General features: G+C 38.7%; 2 protein-coding genes across 3 annotated transcripts in view; both read right to left on the bottom strand.

Moving 5' to 3' along the window:
* Positions 1–15,621, bottom strand: part of ttyh1 (tweety family member 1) — a 36,004-nt gene extending 20,383 nt beyond the window's left edge. For both annotated transcript variants that reach the window (XM_055163483.1, XM_020928067.2), the window contains exons 1-3: positions 14,282–15,621; positions 8,071–8,236; positions 771–1,000 (exon numbers count right to left, since the gene is read on the bottom strand). In XM_055163483.1, the coding sequence (XP_055019458.1) occupies positions 771–1,000; positions 8,071–8,205 (365 nt within the window). In that variant the 5' untranslated portion in view covers positions 8,206–8,236; positions 14,282–15,621. The remainder of the gene's footprint in view (positions 1–770; positions 1,001–8,070; positions 8,237–14,281) is intronic.
* A 127-nt stretch (positions 15,622–15,748) lies between these two features.
* LOC129411752 (leukocyte receptor cluster member 9-like) lies at positions 15,749–17,497 on the bottom strand. Its single transcript, XM_055163484.1, has 2 exons — positions 17,397–17,497; positions 15,749–17,231 (listed from the first exon to the last, which is right to left on the bottom strand). The coding sequence occupies exon 2, from the start codon at positions 17,208–17,210 to the stop codon at positions 16,572–16,574; it is 639 nt and encodes a 212-aa protein (XP_055019459.1). The 5' UTR covers positions 17,211–17,231; positions 17,397–17,497; the 3' UTR covers positions 15,749–16,571.
* Between the last annotated feature and the right edge of the window lie 15 nt (positions 17,498–17,512).

The raw sequence follows: 17,512 nt of genomic DNA, 5'->3' as shown, positions 1-17,512 counted from the left end.
TTTTCATGAGATGAGGGAATAGTCATAATCATAATCGACGTAGTCTGACACGCAAAACATAATAATACACTTCAAGCTCGGACGTGACATCAAATCAGAGGTCCAAATGGGAGTTGGAAGATAATTGAAGGGAGGGAGGGAATTGCAGGGAAACACCTGGCTGCAGGGGCGGAGTTTGAAGTGTGATGACCTGTTTGACCAATCACACTGCTTCTTTATTCCTCCTCCCTCTCCCTCTTTTCTTCAGTCCTCCAGGTGCTGCCCAAGTTAGCTTTTCTATTTGAAATGTGGTTATAGGTGGAGTGTCATGGGTCATGTTTTTAGTGGTTGTTTTGGCTTATTTTGGTGTATCTTTTTCATTTAGTTCACCTTACCTTTGGTGTTTTATTTTGACATTTGTCCTGTCTGCTTGCAGTTTTGAGTTTTACTTCCTATCTTGATTGTTTGCCCCACCCTAATGTGCTTCACCTGTGTCTGTGTGCATATATACCCTGTGTCTATTGTTTATTGTCAGTGTCAGTGTCAGTGTGTCTTGTCATGGCAGTTTAGTTTCGATTTTTGGCTCTGTTTTGTTTGTTATTAAAGAACTTTAACCGTAGTCCTGCATTTTGGGTCCTTTCTCTGTTTCAACGTGACATGTAGTTTAGAGGTTTAGCCCCATTTTAAAGAAATAAAATGTATTCCATGCAGTTTGGCCATATTCCACTCTGAACAGAAACACATTGTGGTGAATGTTGCCCACGTTCATGTATAAGTGCACATCCTCTCACCAGCACAACGTGACAGCCGCCACCGCCACCCATGTGACACAGCAGATGCCCCGGCCCTTCTTCCCGCTGTAACCGTGACCTGTGCTGCCATCTTCGTCCTCCTCCTCTTCCTCCGATCCTTCGCTCCGGTCGCCACGGTGACAGCAGCAGTAGTGGATAAGGAAGGACAGAACCACCAACAGCGAGATAACGAGTGCGATGGCTGATAAACTGGACAAAACCAGTAAAGTCTGTGAAAAATGACAACAAAAATAGAGTGAGAAAAATAACAATCATATTTTGGCAATTATAAAATCTCTTCACATTGGCACGCCCCCACTAACCAGCAGGAGGTGCGCACTATGAATCACACTACAAAAAGAGTACAGACTTTATTTAAAAAGTCTTGAATTCAGGCTCTTATTTTGATTTGGGTTTTGTTTTTGTTTTTGTTTTGTTTTGTTAAACCTTTATTTGAAGTTGCACTGTGTCACACTGGTGGAGGGTTTACTACTTTCGTGTTTCCATGGAAATTACATTTTTGTTGCTGGAATGTTCGACAGTATTGCCTTTATTCATGTCTTCAATTAATTATGAGTGCTCAAAAATACCAGAAAATACATTCATTCCTACTGCGAGTGGGCTCACTTATTCACAGATTTGACCTGTAACTTGGCCTGGTAGTGTCACCAGTTTGTTTCCACGGAGATCGATACATTTTGTAGCCAGGCTGGCGCCACCTAGTGCCTCTGCTCAATTTCATTTCTCTCCAGCGACTAGATCAGGAATCAGAATACACTAGACGGTTCGCAAAAACCTCAAAAGTGCCAATCAGCCAATCAGCGAAGAGCCAGACATTCTGTGTTGGCAACGATTCCCGAGATTGAGGATTTAAAGTCAGAATAAAGAGAATGTTCAGTGAATTTTATCAAGGGCAAAGATATTATTGCCCTTCTTCCTACAGGATTTGGGAAAAGCTTAATATACCAGTTAGCCCTGTTAGCAGCGCATTACATACGTCACGACCAAATAGCAGCGATTGGTAGTACCCGGCTGATGAATCAGGCTATACGTTTTGTGCCATACTGTGAAACATTTCAGGCAAAGCAATAACATTTCTAATTTGTGCTGTAAATTGCGATTAGATTTATTCACATTTGAGAGATGGAAATATGAACTCTTATATGAATCACGTGCAGAGGGCAACTACACAGTTAGCAGGTTCAGTATGTTATACTGATATAGATATTTTCTTGTTTGCAGAGAAAATTACTTGAGTAACTGTAGTCTTTACTAGTTGACCATTCAAATCACAATTTTGATTTAATTGTGATTAATACTGCAGCCTTAACATACATGTAACCAGTAATTTAACCCGGTGTCTCAGTAATTTAACCCAGGGGCTTGGGAGCTACTGGCAGCTCTACACCCCCTTCCAAGTAGATCGTCAAGGGATTTCTGGATTACATATATTGTGCTGAATAAGTTTAATTTGATTAATTAAATGCATATTATCATTATGTATGTAACATTTTGATGCAGAACTTTGTGCCCTACTATGGATAACGGTTTATATTTAATAGACATCAAACTGTACCTCATCTAAAGCTTGCTGTGGCTCTTATTTATTCTATTTACTATATTTAGTTTCTTGTGACCGCTAAAACTAGTAGCTCTTTGGCATTTTCGTTTTGTAAAGGTAGCTCACCGGATTAAAAAGGTTGGATACTCCTGATTTAACCATTATAGGAGGAAACTGTTGATGAACATTAAAGCTCCTATATTACACAAAATTTACTCTTAAGCTTTAAGCCATGTTTTAATATTCGTACCTCATCAAAAACATGGAGTTGTGTTTTGTTTCATTCACTCTTGTGTGAGTCACCCTTTACTATTAGTATGTCTACATCTCCAAAGCTCAAAATGCTCCGTTCGACCTTGTAAGCTGTAGTTTTCATGTCAACAGCTCCTTTTATCTTTAGTTCAGTAGAGATTGGCAATTCCCGGGCAGAAATTATCCAAATGATTCTAGTGAAGGCGTATGGAGTTTAAAAACACAGTGGAGTGTTTTCTGTTTGAGAGAAGAACCTAAATATGCAGGGTTTGTGTGTTAAATGAATGAATGTGTGAATGAAACGAAACACAACTCCGAGTTTGTTTGTGATGAGGAAACAACATTACAACACAGATCAGGAAAAAAAGCGTAAAATAGGCCTTTTAAGCGGTCGATCCACAGAGTAAACACTAATGTCCCTATAAGCCTCGTCTATCTCTGGATCTGATCAGGAAAGTCAACATTACTCAAATGCACTTTGCGACACATTGCTACAGTATTATCCCTGATCCATCTGCCGGCCTGTCACTGCTGCACCTTGCCTCGGATTCACCTCCACCCCTCCTCCATCTCTGTCTCTTTCCTCCCTGCATCCATCCCTCTGTACTCCCCCTGTCTCTTTCTTTCTCTCTTTGCCCCTGCAGTCACCCCTTTCTCTCCTCTGTGCAGAATCCAGTCATTCTCTCCCTTTCCTTCTTTCTCTTTCTCTCTCTCCTTTCCCCCTACCCCCAACCACTCAGTCCTGCCCCTCTCTCTCTCTTTCTCTCGTTCCTGTGCAGTTATGCATTCATCCTCTCCCTATCTCTCTCTCAATCTCTCTCTCGGTCTTTCTCTCATCATTCCCTTTCTCTCTTCTCTCTCTATATATCCCCTGTGCAGCCATCCATTTTTCCTCACCCTTTCTTTCTTTCTTTTCTCTTTCTCGCTCTCTCCTTACCCCCAAGCACTCAGTCCTGTCTCTCTCTCTCTCTCTTTCTCTCTCTCTTACCTGTGCAGCTATCGATTTGTTCTCTCCTGTTCTCTCTCTCTTTCTCTCTCTCTCCCCTGTGTATCCATCCATTCTTCCTCCCCTTTTCTTCCCTTTCTTTCTTTCTTCTCTTTCTCGCTCTCTCCTTACCTTCAACCACTCAGTCTTGCCTCTCTCTCCCTCTCTCCTGTGCAACCATTGATTCATCCTCTCCCTTTCTCTCTCTCTTTCTCTCTCTCTCTTCTGTATAGCCATTCATTCTTCCTCTTCCTTTCTTTCTTTCTTTTCTTCCCTCTTTCTCTCTCTCCCTTTCCCTCTCCTGTGCAGCCATCCATTTGTCCTCTCCCTATCGCTCCCGTATCTCTGTCTATCTCTCTCTCTTGGTCTTTCTCTCATTCTCCCCTTTCTCTCTCTCCCCTGTGCTCCATACATTCTTCCTCTTTCATTCTTTCTGTCTGTCTTTCTGTCTGTTTTTCTTTCTTTCTCTCTCTCCTTTCCCCCTACACCCATCCACTCAGTCCTGCCTCTCTCTCTCTCCTGTACAGCATCCATTCGTCCTCTCCCTATGTCTCTCTCTGTCTTTCTCTCATGCTCCCTTCTCTCGCTCTCTCTCTCTCCTTCCCCCTGCAGTAACCCCTTTCTCTCTCTCCTCTCTGCATCCATCCCTTCATCCGCTCCCTCTACTCTTAACCCATGGTTCTCTCCCCCACTCAGGCTTTCTTTCCATCCACCCCACTGGATCTCTATTAATAATCTGTGACCTACTTAAATACATTCACTGCTGCCCTCGCTCTCTCCCTCTCTCTCTGTCTCTCTCTCTCTCTCTCTCTCCCTCTATCTCTCTATCTGTTGCTGGTTTTGCTTCTATGGCCCAGTCTTATGTTCATTACAAACTCTCCCTCTCTTTCTTTCCTTCTCTCTCGACGCCTTTACTTCCTCCCTAACCCACCATTGCCTTTATGGTCCATTCTTCAATTCAGTCCTCTCCTCTTTCTCTCTCTCTCTCTCTCTTTTTCTCTCTCTAATTCCCAATATTGCTGGATTTACCTACAGTAAATGGCTCGTGCTTGTTTTCATCAGTCTTCTTCTCTCTCTCACTTCCTCTCCCTCCTCTCTCTACCATCTTCTTTCATCTTCCCTTTCTTCCTCTCTCTCACATACAATGCTTCCCTCTCCAAGTCCCTTTTTCTCTTCTCTCTCTCTTTTTCACTCTCTCTCACTCCCTCCATTGCAGCCCATTGTTCTGTTCACGAGCCTCCACACATTATTCACTCTTCCTCTCTTTCTCTGTCCCTCTCTCCTTCTCCCTGTCCGTCTCTCTCTTTCTCGCTCTCTCCCCCTCTGTACTTGCTCCCTCTTTTGCTTGTTTTGTTCTGCAGGATAATTGAGTTAAACATTTTCAAACACTTTCACAGAATGCTGGACAATTTGTATAAAGACAACAGGGAAATCTTGCATTCAACAGCAGTTTGCTGTACTTCCAGAAGTCCACAGATTAAAGGTGCACTGTGTAACTTTTCTGGTAGAGGGTTCAATGCCTGCTTGTCTCCATAAAGTTAATGTAGCTTTGCATGGCTGTGTGGCTTGCATCTTGTATCTTGCATTTATTAAATTACAGGTGTTTTTGTCGAATATACGTATATTAAAATATAAGACTGTAACGATATCCAATTCTCACATTACGATATCATCACAGTAGGAAATTTATTGTGATATCATAAGAAAGCTCAAGATTAGGGATGTAATAATGTCCAAATCTCTTACGATATTTATGCAATATTTTCACAATATACATCTCGCAGTATGATATTTATTGCGATATTTTGTGGAGGTTAACAAAATTGTTAATATGCTACTTTTTCCTCTTAAAATGAGGTGATAAGACTTAATACAAAGAACTAAGACTTAAAAGTGTTTAGAACTGTTATTTGTTCTTGTAGTCTACACTGAAATGGAGCAAAGGATCATGGTCTATGTAGTTCCCTCTGTCTTTTTTTGCTGCACCATAACTCTTAATTTAAGCAAAGAGACTTGTAATTCAATATATTGTGATGGTCCACGATATTATTGTGAGAACTTTGACAATATGATGTTACGATATTTTGGTTACATCCCTATTAAAATATGAAAAACATGTATTTTCACAGTAATCTGTCATGCCTTTCCACAGATTTGACCTTTGATTTGACCTTTAACTTGACCTTGTGTTGTCACCTGCTTATCTATTTGTTTAACTTTAGATTATTACCTCCGCCAAGGAGGTTATGTTTTTGCCGGCGTTTGTCTGTTTGTTTGTCTGTTAGCAACATAACATAAAACGTTATGGACCGATTTTGATGAAATTTTCAGGATTTGTTGGAAATGTGAAAAGGAAGAACTGATTTCATTTTGGGGGTGATCCGGAAGAAATCCTGGATTCTGGATCACTTTGAAATTTTAGTTAACATTGTGGTAAATGGGGCCAAAGATTTTGTTTCTCAATATCTCGGTTAATTATTGACCAAACCCCATGAAATTTGACTCAGGGATGGACAATGGGATCCTCTTTCGTATTCCAAAGGCTGATCCGGATCTGATCCAGAAGACTGATTTTATCGCAATTTATATAAAAAATGGGGGTAGTCCTTGGCGGAGGTCTGCGCTCTCTGAGTGCTTTTCTAGTTTAGATTGTTATTGATATACTGTGGAACATTCTAGCAAGCTGATAGTGTACGTACCCTCACAAGAAAAGTTACACTGTGTAACTTTAAGCTATTCTTAATATTTCTTGAGCTAAAAACAAGCAAACAAACAAACAAAAAAAGCTGGAAATAGACACGAAGTCGCAACTTAAACAAGCCAATGGGTTACTCAAGGGTCAAGTGCCAATTCACTACTATAATTAAGTAAATAAAACAATGTCTGTGAATAGTTTAAACACTGCAAATGTCTACTCTGCTCTACACATTGTTGTTAAGAGTTATGACTTAATGGACCTATTTACAGTGCGGTAACGGCAAACCTCTAGGCTCTGACTCAGTAGTTTAACTGTACAACTATATCCTTAATGCAAGATTTAAACACACCATTAAAACTGCGACTAAGCTGGAGCGAAACCTGGAACTACACCACGATCAGAACAGGATGAAAGCGAGTGTAAATGCAGAGATAATTGTACATTTATTTCTCACTGTGACTATAAAGAAACAGGACTTTCATTGTGTCCTCATCAAAAACACAAAAGGAGCTGTTAACTTGAAAACTAGCACGACAAATCACAAGGTGGAAGAGAGCATTCTGAGCTTTGGTGATGCAGACAGACCAGTAATACAGAGTTACTCAAATAAAAGTGAATAAAGAACATAAACGTAACTCCAGGGATGTTTTTGAGGAGGTAACAACATTCTATCATAGCTGAAAGCTCACAAGAGTAAAGCATAAGAGCATAAGGTTTAAGATTATGATTTATTAGTTCATTGACTTTTATGCCATACATCTCACATTTACAAGCACGTTTTAGTGCCGTTCTAATTCAAACGTTATCAAGATAATACGAAATAGCAATAACTAGGAAGTGGCTTAAACCTGAGTGACCAACATTTGAGAACTGGACTGATATTGTGCAAGAGATCTAAATAATGGAAAAGGTTTAATTTTTATTATTAAGTGCAACTGGTCTTATTTTACAAGATGTGGTCTAAATGGACAGAGTATGTAAAGCTGGTGAGATCAGACTTCACATAAAACTACTTCATATTTGCAATGTTTTATTAATTTGTGAAAGAGGTTCCCTGTTCTGAGTTTGTCTATGTTAAAAAAAAAAAAAAAAAAAAAAAAAAAAAAGCAAAAGCAGGAACGTATTATTTCATTCTACAGACTGCAATGTGTAATCTGCTTTTTCAATTAAAAGTAAAAAAATATATATAATAATAATATTATTGAGATTGATTCCTATTTTTGTCTATATTGACCACCCTACCCTCTAAAATAAAAATAATGATATCAATTTTTTAGGGGTGTAAGTCCAAGTCTCACGATACGATATTGTCATGGTATGAACCTCACAGTACAATATTTATTGTGATATCGTGGGAAAGCTCACAATATGGTGGGAAGGCTCATGATTAAGGATGTAACAATATCCAAAACTCACGGTATGATATTAATTGTGATATTTTGTGAAGGCGAACAAAATTGAATATACTACTTTTTCCTCTTAAAATGCCTTGACAAGACTTAAAAGTGCTTAGAACTGTTATTTCTTCATCTAGTCTACACTGAAATGGAGCAAAGGATCATGGTCTATATAGTTCCCTCTGTCTTTTTGCTATTGCTGCACCATAACTCTTAATTTAAGCAAAGAGACTTGTAATTCGATATATTGTGATGGTCCACGATATTGTTGTGAGAACTTTGACGATACGATATCACGATATTTCGGTTATTGTTCCATCCCTACTATCTACAATGGTCGTATAATTACAGATGATATTTTGACCCTAGCGCTCCGTCTCTGTGGAGCCGAGCCAGGTGTGCATTACCTGCTGATACTCCCAGCTGTCGGGCACAAAGAAGTTGTCCCTCATGGTCATGGTGAAGTCCAGCCGGGGGAGGGCGTGGCACACTCGCACCCATAGCGAGGGGCTGTAGCTGGGCACTGTTGTCATGGCAGCCATTTTCCTCCTGCCACCGGTCCCCTCCTCCACCCTGCAGCAAAAGAGAGGGATTTTGTGATTCATAGTCTGTGCAATTCATATTTTTATATATAGATTTTTTTCGTGGTTTAGTTTGACAAGCTAAAATCATACCTCCCTCGGCTTAATTAACACCAGCGTTAATCTGTGAATGCGAAACAGACGCTTGTGCAATGTTTGTTACAGCTTTTCTTTCTTTTATTAAATTAAAAGCTTTGCTGAACTTACGCAATACAGAAAAGTGGCGTTGGCAAATACCGCATTAATAATACAAAAAACACTCTTTTTTTAGACAGTAACATGTAATATTTAACACACACAAAATATCAGCGGTTTCTTTAATATGACTTTTTAGTCTTACTAATTCTTATATTTCAAAATCATACTAAAACTATTCACAGAAGGTTCAATTCTTTACTATTAATGTGACTGTTTTCAGTATACTTGTACTGTACTGATTTTATGAGCATACATTTGTTACAACCCTACAGTCAAGGTGAAATTATCTGAACTGAAAGGATAGTAAGCAGTGAGAAATGGGGGTGAAGAGTGAGGAAAGACATCCAGATTGTTAGAGCTGAATTTTGATCAGGACAGCACAGAGCCATAGAGCAAGAGACCTCTCCTGTACATTTCTGTTGATCAGTTAACGAGTAACTTTAACAAGCTATTCACCACCATCTTGCTGTCACTTCATTACAGAAACCAGCGTCTGTGCTAATATATATGAACTGAATCTTAAAACATTTTCATGACTAAAGACAGGAATTATAAACTTGCATACTTTAAGAAACTACCACCCAACTTTATGTTACTGTTTTGGTTTAACTATCCAGAGGAGAAGGCATGTTATAAGTTCACACTACTTTCTGTTTCGCATATGCAACATGTTGGAGAATTGTGTTTTATATATTTGAATTGGCTTAACCTGCTAATCTATACTGTAATTAAGAGGAGATGAAATTGCAATAAGAGCAGATGAAATTACTGCAATTATTTAGGCCCTTTACAAACCACAAAATGTTATGTCTTATTATCTAGAAACCTGCAAATCCTGTAGTCTAGACCTTTACAAACATGTTCTGAAACGCATGGGATTGTTGCATTAGTTAAGCAGTATATGTCAGTCTTCTCTCAAATGTTTAAAACTTTGAACAGAATCCAACTATTAAAACAGTAATTGCTAATTTAATCGTAATTGCGATGTTTGGCTGATAATTTGCAATGAGATACTATTCTGCCAAAATCGTTCAGTCCTAATAGGGGCTATCTGGGGACATTGGGTGAAGACCAAGTGCACAGATCAGTTTTGAAATGGTGTCATCTGCTTCATATCTCCACATCGAGGGGCAATTTACGAGAAGCCATTATCTGAGGAGAGCGATGTTTATGATGTGATCTGGAGTCACTTAAAGGTCCTATATCACACAAAATTTACTCTTGTGAGCTTTAAGCCATGCTAGAATCTTGTTAGCGCATCAAAAAGTTCTGTTCACACAAGTTTGAGTCACCCTTTATTATTAGTCTGTCTACATCTCCCAAGCTCAGGCTCAAGTTAACAGCTCCTTTTACCTTTTGTTCAGTAGAGATGGCCAATTCAAGATCTGAAATGATTCAAATGATTCCAGTGAAGGTGTATGGAGTTTTAAAACACAGTGGAGTGCTCAAATGTGGAGAGTCTGTGTGCTAAACATGTGTGAATGAAACAAAACATAACTCCTGGTGTGTTTATGATGAGGAAACACCATTATAACTTAAATCAGAAAACAGTGTAATAAACCAAGTATCAAGATGGTGGGTGTAATTCAGCGCATACACAGAAAAGCCAGAGGGCCAGTGTAAACAAGCTTTTGACGGAATTGGCTATTGAAATTCACTTAAATAATGTTAAATGAATAATGTAGAACGCCCGTGGTTATGTCTCTTCTGTAAGAATAGTTATTGCTGTGGTAAGAACTAATGGGCTCCCAGAATAAAGAGTATGATGTAGTGTATGCCTGCGAAATGAATCAAATCATAATTTGAGTAGTCACTATCTCAGTTTAAAATGTACACTGCCAACTGAACATTGATTTTAAAGCATAAATTGTAGTACTTGTCAGAGAAATTGCAATTAGACTCCAAAATTTTTCTTTAATATAACTAGAGGGTAACCTGGTTTGCAAAATAGGCAATGCAATCCACATTATTATGGCACAGACAAAGGAGGGGCTGCTGGGTACCATCAGAAGACTGTAGAGTTAATAAGCACTATTGAGAGATTTTAGTCAGTGTCTCCACGAATGAATGATGAAAAGTAAATTTTTCCCTCAAAGACATAGTATTTAAGTGAATTCTGAACATAATTTTTCAGTTGTGTTTTTTTTCTATATAGAGATTAATACAGAACAGGGCTGGGTATCATTAAGAAGTTGCTGATACGATACATACCTCAAAACAGTAAATTTTTTATTCGATACAATATATTTCAAAGCAATTTGATATGGTTCAGTAATAAATAATGGCTAAATCATGGCTGTGATGCTAAAAATCTTCGTTAAACTATGCCTTGTGCAAAGTTAATATGAAAAACACCCATTTTACTCATTAAAACAGTGAAAATGTCAAATGTGTCGCATAAACAAGCAACAAAACTGTAGAGATGTAACTAAATAATTTAGTAAAATATACCAAAAAAATACATATATCGTATCCTACATATATAAAAAATAATATATATCGATACAGCAGCCCACAATATCGATACTGTATCATCATATTAAACGATACGATATATCGATATTTTGATATTTTGTCTGCATAGCCCTAATACAGAATTAGTATGATTTAAAGGTGCACTTGGTGACTTTTCTGGTACATGCTTGTCTCAATTTAGATGTTTTTCAGGTATGTTATGGTATTAAAATATATATGTTATGATATTAATTAAATCCAAATAAGCAAAGTATCGCCACCAGACCAAGTTACAGGTCAGATCTGTGGAGAGGCGACACGCTCACAAAAACAACACATGTTTTTCAAGGCAATTTTAAGAAATAAAAACACCCATAATGAAAAAATTGCTAGGAATTTTTGAGTTTCATACCATACTGTGGGACATTCAAGCAAAGCAATAATATCTCCATGGAGACAGAAGAGTTAAGCAATGCACATTTAAGCAGGCTACAGATACCGAACAATCTGAAAAGCGCCTAAAGCCGTACAAAGGACAGACTCAAATGTGCTCAGATGAAGGAACCAATATAATGAAAATGATTGCAGGGCTTTTGTTTTCAAAGACATAGCTTTATTTTGACACTCTATACACTATATAATGGTCCAGTGTTGATGTTTATTCAGAGAGTAACATCTGTGACCACTGCAGCTGTTTGGTGAATACAACATTATTCTACAGTGTATAGGCGCGCCACTGTGGTCCATACATGAATAAAATGGAAACTTTGTGATAATTCTTTGTAGTGGAAGAGGAAACCATTGATTTTTGTTTAAGATGGAGTTTACCATTTAAGGACCTTTTACCACTCAAAGGATAATAATATTATATTTTGAACTGTAGTCATGTCAAGATTTTTTGGTGACTTAATAATAGTGCTAAATCTAACTAATTATGTACATTTTAGAAGCAAAAATATGCCGTTTCAGTTCAGTCTATACTGATTTTTTTTTTTTCTCATCTTGCTGTTTATGCATTAACCATTAAGAAAGTTTGATTTAATAAAGCTAGTCTCAGAGCATTGATAAAGTCAGAGAAAATGTGAATGAATGAAAAGTTTTGGTGTCATTCATTTAGGAGAATCAGAATTTCTTCACAATAATTGTAACACTAACACTTTAAATAGTCTATTCCTTATTGTTATGCTTTGAATTGTTAATTGCTATGACAGCAGTTCCAGCGTCTCATCCCTCTGAAACCCAAACAAGAAAAATGAGATCAATATAACTTTTGCCATATCGTCCAGCTCTAGTTGCCAGACAAATTGCTTTTTCAGATGGAGTATTTGGTGATGGCACAGATCTAGCCCCCCACAGGGCAGACAGGACCACTCTAAGACCATTACAACAGGCCTGTCCACCGTCATGGCTCTAGAAGTCCAACTGTCACAAGAGAATGAAAGCCAACAATCCATCTGTGAATTAAAATCATGTTGAACTAAATGATTCACTCTGAGATGGGCAATAAACTCAACATAAATGGGGTAAACATGGCGGAGTATCACTTACTTTGATGGACTGTACAAGGTTTCCTGCCAAAATGAAAGTTATAAAACCACAAGCATTTCAATTAAAGGTGTCCTATGTCACTTTTCTGATGTGGGGTCTGCCATCTGTTTGTCTCCATGGAGATGTAATTGCTTTGCACAGAATAATTTAAGGATATATCTATTGCATTTATTCAAAATACAGTTATACAGTTAAATGCATTTTTAAAAAAATCATTGCTAAAAAATACCTAAACAAAAATGCATTCTTGCCGTTTATGGGGTTGCTACTCCAAGGATCTGACCTGTAACTGTAACCATGGATAGTGTTGAACATTATGGGTAGAAAAATAATATCTCAATGGAGAAAGACTGCAATACTAATAGTAATAGTAATCTGTAAAATAAAGGATTACTATCATCTAGAATATTTCAGAGGTCAGTATGTGTCACTAGGCCTGTGCAGTCTTTTCTTTTTTAATGAATCATGATTATAATGCAGTTGTTGCTTGAAACAATTAATTAATTTTGCCCCACAAACAAGCACAGCCCCTTGTCTAATCTGCAGTGCCCCTTGTAAACATTAATCACAAACATTTGGTAATAAATGATCATACTCACACTCTACAGGTTAGGTTTTGACAGTACATGACTTCAATTACAATCAAAACCTACATTTTTCCCATAATCAAGCAGCCCTATAGGTGTCACTGTACATTAGATGCTGGACTCATATAAAATGCTGACATAATACAAAATTAGCATAAATGTGATATCATTGGTTTGTGTGACAACAAGGCAGTGACAATAATCAACATGTGAATTGCATTGACAGCCAACAATAACAGTATATTTTGTCCAGTTGCAATGACGTCTGGTGCTAGTTTTTAGATTATGCAAATACCGTTACAAAAGTGGAGATGATTTTGGGATCGAATTCAGGAAGAAAAGTCCAATCAATAAACTGGACTTTGTGAATTGGTCTAAGAAACTCCCACTGTAAAGAAGGCAGCGACTGTGTGACGTAAAATTGCAGAAAAGATACAGTGTGTGGAAAAAAAGGCTGAATCTAAAATGCAAAAAATTACCAGCGTTTAAATTCACAATGTTGTTATTTCTGCAAATGTGAGTGAATTAAAACTCATTTACAATTGATAATAGGCCTAAATGCTACAAAAATTATAAAATCAGTGGTTTTATATTCAGAGGTGATTATTTTGTATATTTTCTGTCAAATTCAACCTCTGTGATTTGTAAGTTTACCTATGTGGGTGAAATAAAACACATTTACAATTTACAATAAATTCTACACTATAAGTACATCAAATGACCTTAATCCAGCTAAAGGTTTACTACATCAAGAGGTTACTAATCTTATATTTTCTGACAAATTCAACCCCTGTACTTTCTAATTTATGGTTATGATTCATTATGGCATGGCAGCTGAGTTAAAGGGAGGAGGGTGCAGCGTGTAATTGGTGAGCGCATATAGAGCTTTTACAAGTCCTTGGCTGCACAACTTGTCTGTGAAAAATGCTGCATTATTTCTGTGCAAGTAACCATTGTTCAGATAACTGCACATCACATGCACATAACAGCCCCTGCCTCTTGCATATGACACAGGAGATAAGGTAAGCTGTGAGTGCAAAATCATTATGTGCAATAAAACCATTACAACACCATCGTGCATAAATCTAGCCGCACACATTGGCCTCATTTACTGAAATAGGCACAATGCATTCAAACAGCAGCATACCAGCTCACAGAGGGCTTAATTGCATTGTGCATCAGATCAAATGCGTCCGTGCCGTCACATGTTATAGCCGTGTAAATCTGACAGAAAAACAATACATGCTTACCTCTAATGGCTGTTGGGAGGTTCTGCTCTCCTGTCTCTGCTCCTCTCCGGCGTCCGTGAAATTTTTACCCACTCAAAGAGGTATTCTGCCAGCCATCAGCGCCAGATGCTCTTGAAAAAACATCCTCCTGCAAAAATGGCTTAAGAGACAAGCCACAGAAGAAGTCAAAACAAAAATAAAAATCAGGGCAGTAAATTTTTTTTTGCGTTTAGTAGAATATTAAAAAGCCAATAACTGTCTAGTTGTCTGGTGACAGTGAGAGGTGCTTGTGGTGATGGATGAGCGAGAGGCTTTCACAGTGAGAAAGAGAGAGAGATGGAGAGAGAGAGAGAGAGAGAGAGAGAGAGAGGGATGGAGAGAGGGATTAAGATTGAGGAGACACCCCTAAGGGACTTTTTATCGCTGCATTGTAGCTCTTCGTAGATTAACACCAAGCGACTTCGCAAACAACATGACAAGAACACAATATCCTTTGACCATAATGACTCCGTTAACAGGGATTACCTGCTGCCACTACCCATCTCTGAGATCCCACTTTTGATGTCAACCCCAGCAACATCCTCTCACACTCCCACCAACCAACAGCCAATCTCTGCACAGACCTAGTCCTACCCAGATTATGCAGGCAAAGAATAAAAATACCTTTGCTGTGGTAAGAATAGGCAAAAACAAAAAAAATCCACTCACGTGATAAGTGCAAAACGAAATGTCTAGCCCAAATATCGTCTGGTGTGATGTTCAGGAGCTACGTGAGTAAGTAGAGATGCACATAAAACTGGAGTAACACAGACGAATAGGCGCACATGGGTGGGTATGGGGAGGGGGCGATACAGGCAAAGGCAACGTGAAATAAAAAAAAAGTGGGTTCCCATGGAGTGATGCTGAGAGCAGAGGAAGGGAGGGCGAGAGATGGGCGAGCGAACAATGAATAGAGAAGGCATGCAGTGGATTGGTAGGCAAAACCAGTTTCAGTCAAGGCTGCAGCAAAGCATCAAACACTGATTCAGAAGCAGCGAGGCATGAAAAATGGAGCAACAAAATGATGAGAGCAGATGGGAACGCACTAGTGGAGTTGTCCTAAGCTATTTGACCGACAGTTGCCAAAATGTTCGTCTAATTACAAAATGACGAAGGGTAAATAGTGTGGCATTTGTCCATCTTGTTAAAAAAAAGGGGGCACAGGCGAGAGGAGGAGAGGGGAAGAGGGAGGGGGCGGCGTTGGCTTTTCTGTGTCACTGAAAAGAGAGTGGGGGAAGGGAGGCAGCGAGATAATGCAAGTGAGGGAGAGAACTGACTCATATGGCCTATGTATAGTGTCTGAGTGAGCTGTGTATCTGAGGGAGAAGAGGACAGAAAACCGTGTTACATATGCAACAACTGCTCAGGGTAAGAAGCAACCACACAGCTTATGTCAGGTCACACAAAGATGGAGGTCGTCTATCAGAAGAGCAAAGATCAGTCACAACATTTAAAGTCACCAAATCAATATTTAATGTCGGCTGGATATAGTTCATTATAAAGGTATGATGCTTATTGAACACCTCCGATGCAACATACAACGGAAACAGGCACTAAAACTGAATTATGAGCAAAAATGTGCTGCTGCTATATCAATGTAAATGTTTTATGTTAAAAAATTTATGTATTTTTTATATATATATTTTCTTCATCAGTCTTACAAAGATTACATCACCGCGTTTTAGCGTTCATACTTTAGTCCATCCTTAGTGTTTAATCAATTCTGTTTAAAATGCTGTTTGAAATGTCTATTTAAATCATAAATAATTCAATACATTATAATTGCACTATGTCTACTCTTTAGCATCAATATCCCAGTTACAATATTTTTATCAAAGGTTTCTGTAAAATCTGTAAACAAACACCTCGTCTGGGTTTTCCCCAGTCAAAATTACATTCATTTATAGAAAATTATGGCGTTAGTTTAAGTGTAATAGATTCCCCTCTTTATCAAATGGTTACTGTGCAAAGAATGTCATTACCGTTACAATCATTTTACAAAAGATTTCTATATAATCTGTAAACAAAGGCCTTGTTTGATTTATTCCCAGTCAAAATTACTTCCCTTTATAGTAAATTATGGGGTTAGTTAGCAATAGATCCTCCTCTTTATCAAATAGTTACTGTGCAAAGAATTTCATAACCGTTACAATTGTTTTACAAAAGATTTCTATCTGTAAACAAAGGCCTCATCTGGTTTATCTCCAGTTAAATTACTTAAATAAACTTTGATAAACTGTGTAAATGGCTTAAGTGAAACAGATTCCCCCTTTTAACGAAGAGTTACTGTGCACAAAATCTCATAAAATCCATCTACTGTACACCCTCCCATGGCGCAAAGATGCAAAGTGTTAACAGGCAGACGACCAAAGTTTAGGCCCTTTCCCACCTTTAAATTTTCCACCCCCTCAAAGATCCTCTCCTCCTCAAAGTCCAGCTTGGCCAGAGTCAGGTGGTATCGTGGGTTAAATGAGTGTTTATGGAGGAGACCTTTTTCCTTGTATGCTTCCTGTAGGGTGCTGTTTAGTTGATGGAGGTGTTGCTGAGGGTGAGGGCTCAGGTACAACACTCGCCCGTTGAAGTGCTTGAGTTTGGGAGGAAATGTCACGGCTACAGGGGGGTTTCGGTTCCAACGAGCGAAGCGCCGCAGGACCTCCTCTGCTGCCTCCACCTCCTCAGGTCCAGGCAGCACTAGGAGGCAGAGGGTGACGTGAAGACTGGATGCGGTGCTCCAGTAGGGGGCGCAGGCGGGCAGTGCAGCGGTCAGTTCCTCCTGTAACTGTGTGAAAGCAGACAGGATGGAAGGAGTATTGGCTCTGAAAGTGACAAAGTGTGTGGGCCATTTCTTAGGAGGGCGACCGCCAGGTTTCTCCTCTTTGTGCTCCAGTTCAGCGGCCGGTTCATCGTCCATGTCAATAGCTTCAACATGTGTCTGCGAACAGATACACATTACATTATACATAAAAGATGCACTATGTAACTTTTTTGGTGGAGACCTGCTTGTCTCTGTGGACATGTTGCTTTGCCTAAAATGTCCCACATGATTTCTAGCATTTATTTCATTACAAGTGTTTCAACTGCTATCAAAATACTTAACTGGGTTGCAGGGTTGTGTCTCCACAGATCTGACTTGTAGTTAAACCTAATAGTGTCACCTGCTTGCCTCCATGCAGATAGTTTAATGTCATAATGTGGAACATATCAGACACAGCA

The sequence above is a fragment of the Boleophthalmus pectinirostris genome, unplaced genomic scaffold (genome assembly GCF_026225935.1).
Source record: "Boleophthalmus pectinirostris isolate CB_2022bp ecotype Guang Dong unplaced genomic scaffold, ASM2622593v1 HiC_scaffold_6, whole genome shotgun sequence".
NCBI lineage: Eukaryota > Metazoa > Chordata > Actinopteri > Gobiiformes > Gobiidae > Boleophthalmus > Boleophthalmus pectinirostris.
Note: the sequence above shows the minus strand (reverse complement) of the source record. Positions and strands in the feature narration are given on the sequence as shown.